Source organism: Mandrillus leucophaeus, unplaced genomic scaffold, assembly GCF_000951045.1.
Source record: "Mandrillus leucophaeus isolate KB7577 unplaced genomic scaffold, Mleu.le_1.0 Scaffold120, whole genome shotgun sequence".
NCBI lineage: Eukaryota > Metazoa > Chordata > Mammalia > Primates > Cercopithecidae > Mandrillus > Mandrillus leucophaeus.
The window spans coordinates 1,016,336-1,026,860 of NW_012100321.1; the positions used below are offsets into that span (position 1 = coordinate 1,016,336).

Sequence of the window (10,525 nt, forward strand, 5' to 3'; positions counted from 1 at the left end):
TGGATCTCTGCTTACTGCAAGCTCAGCCTCCCAGGTTTACACCATTCTCCTACCTCAGCCTCCCGAGTAGCTGGGACTACAGGCACCTGCCACCTCACTGGGCTAGTTTTTTGGTGTTTTTTTTAGTAGAGACGGGGTTTCACCGTGTTAGCCAGGATGGTCTCGATCTCCTGACCTCGTAATCTGCCGGCCTCGGCCTCCCAAAGTGCTGGGATTATAAGCGTGAGCCACCACTCCTGGCCAATCCTGCTAATTATTAATCAGAACTACTTGGTTCAAAGGAGTGAAAATAGGGCAATGAGGGTTGTACATTTGCAGTTAGGTGGAATGCTGATAGCAAGTTTTCCAGGTCGGAGAGTTAGTTGGGGTGGGGGATACTAATGTTAGCTTATCTATCTATATTTAATTTCATATATTATTTATTTTTGAGATAGGATGTAACTCTGTAGCCCAGGCTGGAGTGCGGTGGCACGAACACAGCTCACTGCAGCCTTGAAATCCTGGGCTAAAGGATCCTCCCACCCACCTCAAGGTAGCTGGGATTGCAGGCGTGTGCCACCATGCCCTGCTAAGTTTTTTGGGGTTTTTTGTTGTTGTTGTTTTGTTTTTTTAGATGAATTATCTTCCTGTGTTGCCCAGGCTGATCTCAAACTCCTGGCCTCAAGCGATCCTTTTGCCTTGACCTCCCAAAGTGCTGAGATTATAGGCGTGAGTTACCGTACCTGGCCTATATATTTTTTTATTGTGATATTTCATGCACAAAAGAAGATATGCAACATCCATACAGATAACGGAACAAAACAAACACTATCCACTTTAAAAACACAAACATTTTTAGTACTTTTGTACCAATCTGTGTGCTGCTTCTCTATCTTCTATTTCTTCTCCCTGTGCCCTCACCAGGTAAGTAACCCCAGAGCTACTGGTACATTTGTGTGAATTAAAAAAGACACCTGGAAGGGGCAGATACAGCCCTGCTTGACTTCCTGTTTTATCACGTGTTTATAAATCTAAGCAATGACATGGAACTTATTATACAATATTTTAGGCATAAATTAAGAATGATTTAGCTTACCATCATAGACCTGCCACTCAGTTTGAAGCACCAAACATTACTGGTACGGTGAGGCCCTCTGGCTTTCCCTCCAACAGAAGTTACCACCCTCCTCAGTTGGGTTTCTCATTCCCATGCATTTCTTCTTACTACTTTATGTATTTCCAAGCAATACATAGAATTGTTTTGGATGCTTTTTAGCTTCTTAAAAACTGGTTTTATGTTGTATGCATGCTGCCACCTGCTTTTAAGGAGCAGCAACATGTTTATGAGGCCATCTGTTTATATGTTGTTCTAGGGCTTTGCTGTCCATTTTGGTAGCCACTAGCCACAGGTGGCTATTTAAATTAATTAAAATCAAATAAAATAAAAGATTTAGTTCCTCAGTCTCACTGGTCACATTTCAAGTGTCCAGTAAGTACATGTGGCCATTGGCATCTGTATTGCATAGCACAGATTACATTCTGTTCTATCATCACAGCTAGTTCTCTTGGATAGCCCTGCAGGGCATTTCTTTTTGTTTTTTGTTTTGTTTTTATTTTTGTTTTTTGCTAGAGTCTTTGTTGCATGAATGCATTACTATTTATATATCTATTTTTCTATTTATGAGCATTTGAGTGTGCAAGTTTTTGCTGTTACAAATTGTGCTGCATAAGCATTTTGTTTGTGTGTGTATAGATGATCTCCTTGGTCTATTGTGTTAATTTCTCTTGGGTATGTACCTGGGAGTAAAATTAAGATAAGGGCATTTTCAGCTTTACCAGACCCTGTTAAGTTACTCTGAAGTGGTTTTATCAATTTATATTCTAGAACCAAGAGTATGTATCAGTAACATTTGGTAACTTCAGGCGTTTTTTTTCCATTCTGCTGAGTGTGAAAAATGTGTTTTGATTGTGGTTGTCATTTGTTAGAATACTTTTTTAAAGCTTTTTAAAGATTCTTGGCCCCTCTATTCCTCCACCCCCCCCACCCCAGGAATTTTGATTGGGTAGGACCTGGGGATTATATTCATCTTTATATGCAGAATTATATTACCTGTTACTAATGTTCGGCCTGATTTAAGAAGTAAAATAAGGCTGGGTGCAGTGGCTCATGCCTGTAATCCCAGCACTTTGGGAGGTCAAGGTGGGCAGATCACTTGAGCCCAGGAGTTCGAGACTAGCCTGGGCAACATGGTGAAACCCCCGTCTCTACCAAAAATACAAAAATTAGCTGGGCGTGGTAGCACGTGCCAGTAGTCTCAGCTACTGGAGAAGCTGAGGCAGGAGGATTGCTTGAGCCTGGGAAGTGGAGGCAGCAGTGAGCTGAGATTGTGCCACTGTACTACATCCTGGGTGACAGAGCAACAAACACACTGTCTCAAAAAAAAATTTTTTTTTTAAGTAAAATAAGTTCATAATTCCAAATGTGGAAAATACAGAAGAAGTTAACGAAATGTTAATCCTACTACCAAATAACTGTAACCTTCCTTTCAGTATTTTTCTATGTATATACAACAACATTGGGGTACTGTTTAATACATATAATATATAAGATTAGCTCTCCTTATTAATGGGTTTTGCATTCATGGATTCAACCAACTGTGGATCACAAATATTTGGTGTGCTTGGAGTACATCCAAAAAAAATATTAAAATCATATTAATAAAATATTTGGGAAAAAACATTGTGTCTATCTGTTCCAAACATGTACAGACTTTTTTTTTGTCATTCTCCAAGCAATACAATGTAACAACTGTTTATGTAGCAATTACATTAGGTATTATAAGTAATCTAGAGATGATTTAAAGTATATGGGAGGCTGGGCACAGTGCCTCACTCCTGAAATCCCAGCACTTTGGGAGGCCAAGGTGGGTGAATCACTTGAGGTCAGGAGTTGGAGACCAGCCTGGCCAACATGGTGAAACCCCATCTCTAATGGAAATACAAAATTAGCCGGGCATGGTGGGGCACACCCGTAAACCCAGCTACTCAGGAGGCTGAGGCAAGAGAATCACTTGAACTTGGGAGGCAGAGGTTGCAGTGAGCCAGGATCGCCCCATTGCTCTCCAGCCTGGGTGACAGAGCAAGACTCTGTCTCAAAAATAAATAAATAAGCAAATAAAGTATATGGAAGGATGTGCATAAAGTATATGCAAGTACTACACCATTTATTTATTTATTTAGAGACAGAGTCTTGCTTTATTGCCCAGGCTAGAGCGCAGTGGCGCGATCTCCTCCACCGCCGAGGTTCAAGTGATCCCCTGGCCTCAGCCTCCTGAGTAGCTGGGATTACAGGCTCGTGCTACCACACCCGGCTAAGTTTTGTGTTTTTAATAGAGGGCATTCCACCTTGTTTGCCAGGCTGGTCTCAAACTCCTGACCTCAGGTGATCCACCCACATCAGCCTGCCAAAGTTTTGCGATTACAGGCGTGAGCCATTGCGCTTGGCTTGTATATGTGTGTGTGTATATATATGTACATGGTTTTGTCTTTTGCTTTTTTCACTCAATAAGCACTCCCCAAATCTGCTTTGGGGCGCGTGATTTTATTTTATTTTTTTTTGTTTATTTTTTTTTTTTTGGAGACGGAGTCTCGCTCTGTTCCCCTGGCTGGAGTGCAGTGGCGCGATCTCGGCTCACTGCAAGCTCCGCCTCCCGGGTTCCTGCCATTCTTCTGCCTCAGCCTCCCAAGTAGCTGGGACTACAGGCGCCCGCCACCGCGCCCGGCTAATTTTTTGTATTTTTAGTAGAGACGGGGTTTCACCGTGGTCTCGATCTCCTGACCTTGTGATCCACCCGCCTCGGCCTCCCAAAGTGCTGGGATTACAGGCGTGAGCCACCGCGCCCGGCCGGGGTGCGTGATTTTAAATGTCTATGTCATTTTTCCTCTTCTTGCCTAGCTGTAATCTATTTTATCAGTCTCCTATTGTATCGAGGTTATTGAGGTTATTGCCATTTCCTACTATTCTAAATGGCTCCTAACAAGAACGATTTGATGGTTGGTGGGCTATGTGGAGAACTCATCTTTTATTATTTTTTTTGAGACAGAGTCTTTCTCTGTCACCCAGGCTGGAGTGCAGTGCACTGCAACCTCTGCCTCCCAGCTTCAAGCAATTCTGCTTCAGCCTCCCAAGTAGCTGGGACTACAGGTGCCTGCCACCACGCCCGGCTAATTTTTTGTATTTTTAGTAGGGACGGGTTTCACCTTGTTAGCCAGGATGGTCTCGATCTCCTGACCTCGTGATCCTCCCGCTTCAGCCTCCCAAACTGCTGGGATTATAGGCTTGAGCCACCGCATCAGGTGAGAATTCATCTTTTATATTTACTCATAGGTTTTTAGCAAATGAAAAGCAGGTCGGATTCTGTCAGCTCATGCGTATTTATTGAAAGTCTAGTCTGTTCAGTGCTGTGCCTTTTCCTACCTCAGGAAACTGATCCCCATTTGAAGAGAGGAGGTGAGTTAATGCTGTAAGAAGGCTTGTCATTAGTTTTTTTTTTTTTTTGAAATGGATTCTTGATCTGTCGCCCTGACTGGAGTGCAGTGGCGCAATCTAGGCTCACTGCAACCTCCACCTCCCAGGTTCAAGTGATTCTCTTGCATCTGTAGTACCTGAGTAGCTGGTACTACAGATAGTAGGTGGTACCTGCCACCACACCCGGCTGATTTTTGTGGGTTTTTTTTTTGAGACAGAATCTCGCTCTGTCACCCAGGCTGGAGTGCAGTGGTGCGATCTTGGCTTACTGCAAGCCCTGCCTCCCAGGTTCACGCCATTCTCCTGCCTCAGCCTCCCAAGTAGCTAGAACTACAGGTGCCCGCCACAACGCCCAGCTAATTTTTTATATTTTTAGTAGAGATGGGGTTTCACCGTGTTAGCCAGGATGTTCTCGATCTCCTGACCTCGTGATCCGCCCTCCTCAGCCTCCCAAAGTGCTGGGATTACAGGCGTGAGCCACCGTGCCCAGCTAATTTTTGTATTTTTAGTAGAGAAGGGGTTTCACCGTATTGGCCAGGCTGGGCTTGAACTCCTGACCTTGTGATCCACTTGCCTCAACCTCCCAAAGTGCTGGGATTACAGGCATGAGCCAAGTCTTATATATTTATTTATTTATTGATTGATTTATGAGACGGGGTCTTGCTTTGTTGCCCAGGCTGGAGTACAGTGGCATGATCGTGATCTCGACTCACTGTAACCTCTGCCTCCTGGATTCAAGTGATTCTCCTGTCTCAGCCTCCCAAGCATCTGGGACTACAGGCATGTGCCACCATGTCCAGCTAATTTTTATATTTTTAGTGGAGACGGGGTTTCACTATGTTGGCCAGGCCGGTCTCAAACTTCTGACCTCAGGCGATCCACGGCTTTCCTGATGTGCCTGGGCTTCCCAAAGTGCCGGGATTATAGGTGTGAGCCACCGCACCCCACCTTGTTATTAGTCTTAACTAGATTGTTGATTAAAATCCTTAAGCCCAGAATTGTATGTGAAGGATGGTGGAGAGTGGCTCAGGCATTCTAGGCAGAGGCATTCTTGAGCTGAGGAAATGGAGAAGAGGAGGCATGTAAGTTACCTGTTTTCGGGTGTTCATTCCAGTGGATAGTGGATGCCACTCCCTGGCAGACACTGTGGGCGCCTCACCTGAAAGACTCCTGATTCCCTGAAGGCATTGTGAGGTATATTTTTTCTTTATAAACCTAATGCCAGTGGAGTGGGTAAGGCAGGTGTACCGCCTTTTGCATCTGCTGCTACAGGTTAGGCAGCTTGGTTAAGTTTTGTTTTGTTTTTAATTATTATGAGTTAGTTTGAACCAAAAGGGATGTTAAGTAGACTGCAAGAAGCACTGAATATTGTTATCTGAGAGGAGTAATAAAAACCAGGGCCACTGGGGAGTCCCAGAGGCATTAGGAGTTTGTGGCCTTTCCCTTTAGAGCATTGTCATTATGTGTATCTGCATCTCTGCATTCCAACTTTCACATTTTCCGTTCCCAGGAGAGAAAATCTGATTGGCCTGGTTGGGGCCCTGTGCCCACTTCTGGCTGTCACCTGTGGCTTTCTCCCCCAGTTGTAGAGCACAGTATGGATACCTAGGACCCCAGAAATCTCCTGCCCAGACAACCCCAAGCTTCTTGTGAGCTGCTTCCCTGTTTTGCCTGTGCAGTGCAGGCCTTGTCACAATGTCTGAATGCTTAGGCCAGAGGCATGGGGGTTTGGTGAGAAAGGATGAGCTGGGTAGCCACACTCAAGTGCAGACCCACCAGTATTGTGGGACAGAGCCAGGCATGGGAAGAGAAGTGGGCACGGATGGGGGCCAGCTTTCCCGATGTGCCTTATTCTGGCATAGAACTCCTAAGGAGTGTGAAAATTTCAAATTTGATCCAGGCCTTCCAGGTGGTTATGAAGAAGGCGTATTTGTCAAGACAGAATAATACAATATACTTCACTTAATAGTTTGTTAGTGTGATTTATAACTAAATATGTAGACATGATATATGGGTGTTCATTCATACTCTTGCCCAGGCCCTGAAAGTGTTAGCTCACAGGCAAGACCTGCCTGGGACTGAAATTCTAAAACACCACACCCACCCCCTACTCCGTTTCATCATATAGTAGCCTAACATATTAGTTGGTTCATTGCTTATAGTCAGGCAAACAACAGAGAGTCCAAATTGAACTCTTGATAATTTTTGAAACCTGCCTGGTAATACTGTGTTTCCTCATTCTGATGGCATTCCCAGACCATATTGCAAATGACTTGATGTGTATTTCAAACTTGTTGAGAAGGGCCTGGTGGTCTATATAGCAGGCATTAAATGTCACCAGGCCGACTTCATGACTTATTTCTTGAGGTCAAACAGACCCATTGACAAAAAGATTTGAGGGCAGTGAAAACATCTTGTATACTATCTTTAACAATGGATTTAACTCCTGAAGGAAAGCCACCTAAAAATGACTGTTTAATCTTCACTAGCAAATTGAACTTTTTTTTTTTGAGACGGTGTCTCACCCTGTTGCCCAGGCTGGAGTGCAGTGGCATGACTTTGGTTCGCTGCAACCTCCACTTCTCAGGTACAAGTGATTCTCCTGCCTCAGCTTCCCGAGCAGCTGGGATTACAGGCACCTGCCACCATACTAGGCTAATTTTTTTTGTATTTTTAGTAGAGACGGGATTTCACCATGTTGGCCAGGCTGGTCTCGAATTCCTGACCTCTAGTGATCCACCCACCTTGGCCTCCCAAAATACTAGGATTACAGGTGTGAGCAGCTGCGCCCGGTCAACATTTTGAACTTTTAAAAATTTATATATATATATTTTTTGAGACGTAGTCTTGCTCTGTCGCCCGGGCTGGAGTGCAGTGGAACTCAGCTTACTGCAAGCTCTGCCTCCCAGGTTCACACCATTCTTCTGCCTCAGCCTCCCGAGTAGCTGGGACTACAGGCGCCTGCCACCACGCTGGGCTGATTTTTTTGTGTTTTTAGTAGAGACGGGGTTTTACCATGTTAGCCAGGATGGTCTTGATCTCCTGACCTCATGATCCGCCCACCTCAGCTTCCCAAAGTGGCAGGATTACAGGCCCTGCGCCCAGCAACAATTTGAACTTTTATCTGTCAAATCTGTTTGCATCCTTAGCAAGCTTTGTAAATGGCCTGGTAACTGATAGATCTTGGTTCACTTAGCTTCCCAAATTACGCTGTTATCGTCTTGTCTCTCTGTTCTTTAAATATCTGGTTGGGAGGGCATGGAGAGAGAGGGAGGAAGAAAGACACCTCTGTAAGTTTGAAATTATTTGCATCCCCCGCTTGCCATCGCCCACCACCAACCTTTTAAAAATATACAGAGTCTATACCACGCGTGGCCTAAAATAATTTTTTTTAGAGATGGGATCTAACAGTGTTCCCCCAGCTGGGCTATCTTAAACTTCTGAGGAGTAGCTAATTCTAAAAACTGCTTTTTTCTGGCTAGTCACAGTGGCTCACGCCTATAACCCCAACATTTTGGGAGGCCGAGGCAGGCAGATCACCTGAAGTCAGGCGTTCGAGACCAGCCTGGGCAATGTAGTGAAATCCTGTCTCTACTAAAAGTACAAAAATTAGTCGGGCATGGTGGCGTGCATCTGTAGTCCCAGCTACTGGGGAGGCTGAGGCCTGAGAATTACTTGAACCCAGGAGGCAGAGGTTGCAGCGAGCTGAGATCATGCACTGCACTCCAACCTGGGTGACAGAGGGGGAGACTCTGTCTGGAAAAAAAAACAATAAACACAACCAAAACTATTTTTGTGTGTGTGTGTTTATGTGTGAACCATTTGTGAAAGTGGTCCCAGCATGATGCCACATGTGTCATTTCCAAATATTTCAGTCTTTTTTTTTCTTTTTTTTCTGTCACTCAGGCTGGATTGCAGCAGTACAATCTGGCTCACTGCTGCCTCTACCTCCTGTGCTAAAGCAATTCTCTTGCCTCAACCTCCTGTGAAGCTGGGACCACAGGTGCATGCCACTGCACCCAGCTAACTTGTAGAGATCGGGGTCTCACTTTGTTGCCTAGGCTGGTCTTTGACTCCTGGACTCAGGTGATTGTGCCACTTTGGCCTCCCAGGGTGCTGAGATTACAAAAGTGAGCCACCACACTCAACCGTAAATGTGTGGTGGTGGTGGTGGTGGTGGTTGTTTTTGAGACAGAGTTTCGCTCTTGTTGCCCAGGCTGGAGTGCAATGGTGCGATCTCGGCTCACTGCAACCTCCCCCTCCTAGGTTCAAGCTATTCTCCTGCCTCAGCCTCCCAAGTAGCTGGGATTACAGGTGCCCGCCACCACGTCCGACTGATTTTTGTATTTTTAGTAGAGACGGGGTTTCACTATGTTGGTCAGGCTGGTCTTGAACTCCTGACCTCAGGCAGTCCACCCACTTCAGCCTCCCAAAGTGCTGGGATTACAGGTGTGAGCCACCATGCCTGGCCTTGTAAATGGTATTTCAAAGTAAAAATATATGTCATTGCATTTATCAAGATAATTTGAGCTTTATAGGTCCTAGCCATCCTTCTGCCTACCACTGGGCTTTTGCAAATGCTGTTCCTGTTTCCACAACCTGGAGCTTTGTCCCATCTCCTTTATTGTTTATCTTGCTGTTATTTATTACTGTCATGTATCATCATTAAACCATTCCTCTGCCAGGAAACATTTAATTTTTGTTTTTGTTTACTATTACAAAAACGTTTTATAGAATATTGTTAGACTTACATTCTTGCCCCTCATCGTGGAAGTATTCCTGTAGTGTGAATACAGCCAGGGGTTTTTTGTTTTGGTTTGGTTTTTTTTGAGGAGTCTCACTCCTTCATCAAGGCTGGAGTGCAGTGACATGAACTCAGCTTACTGCAAACTCCATCTCCTGGATTCAAGCAATTCTCCTGCCTCAGCCTCCCAAGTATCTGGGAGTACAGGCAGCCGCCACCACACCTAGCTAATTTTTGTATTTTTGTAGAGATGGGGGTTTCACCATGTTGGCCAGGCTGGTCTCCCAACTTCTGACCTCATGTGATCCGCCTGCCTTGGTCTCCCAAAGTGTTGGAATTACAGGCGTGACCCACCGCTCCTGGCCTAGCCAGAGTTAAAGAGCCAGAATGGAAGCAGGTCTTTGGGAGCTTGGCTCTGTCTTCCTTCAGTGCAGGGAGTTTGTGTTGTCCATCCCCAGCCTCAAGGTAAGCACATAGTGAGTGTTCAATAAGCATTTCTTGGATCAAATGGCCCCTGCTTCTTTTAATGTTCAGTAAACTTTAAATAATGAGATTTTTCTACGATAGAGAAGAGCCACTGCCTTGTGATTGAAAGTCAGCGTATGTTATTCCTAAGCAGTTCTGCCTTTTTTCCACAGAAGGTGGTCTTCTGTCCTGTTAAAGAAGCCCTGGAGGTGGACTGGAGCAGTGAGAAAGCAAAGGCTGCTCTGAAGCGCACAACCTCCGACTACTTTCTCCTTCAAGGTGAGGCCTCAAAGCACAACTTACCCAGAGAGGGCTTTTGGCTCAGATTTCTGCAGATGTGGTTGTAAGGTCCAGATGGTTTTGTGATGTTTGCCTTGGGTGACATTCTTCATTGGCTAGTTCTCAGTGATCACTTGAGAAAGGCATGTGAAGGGGATGAGGTCCACCATTGAACTCTGGATTCTGATGACTTTTGCTTTTTTAACTTGTTGAAATGACCTCCATAAGTTGACCCTATGGTAATAGTGTTACAGGTCACAGATTGAGCAGCCTCAGCCTCTTTTTTTTTTTTTTTTTTTAAACAGAGTCTTGCTCTGTCACCCAGGCTGGAGTGCAGTGGGGTGCAATGTCAGCTCACTGCAACCTCCACCTCCTGGGTTGAAGCGATTCTGGTGTCGAAGTGTCGCCAGTAGCTAGGATGACAGGCATGCACCACTGCGCCCGGCTAATTTTTGTATTTTGAGTACAGATGGGGTTTCACCATGATGCCCAGGCCCTGAAGTACTGGATTATAGGCATGAGCCACCATG

General features: G+C 45.1%; 1 protein-coding gene across 5 annotated transcripts in view; it reads left to right on the forward strand.

The window, feature by feature from the left end:
• Positions 1–10,525, forward strand: part of SAE1 (SUMO1 activating enzyme subunit 1) — a 111,247-nt gene that overhangs the window by 34,293 nt on the left and 66,429 nt on the right. For all 5 annotated transcript variants that reach the window (XM_011969761.1, XM_011969751.1, XM_011969745.1 and 2 more), the window contains exon 6: positions 9,890–9,995. In XM_011969761.1, the coding sequence (XP_011825151.1) occupies positions 9,890–9,995 (106 nt within the window). The remainder of the gene's footprint in view (positions 1–9,889; positions 9,996–10,525) is intronic.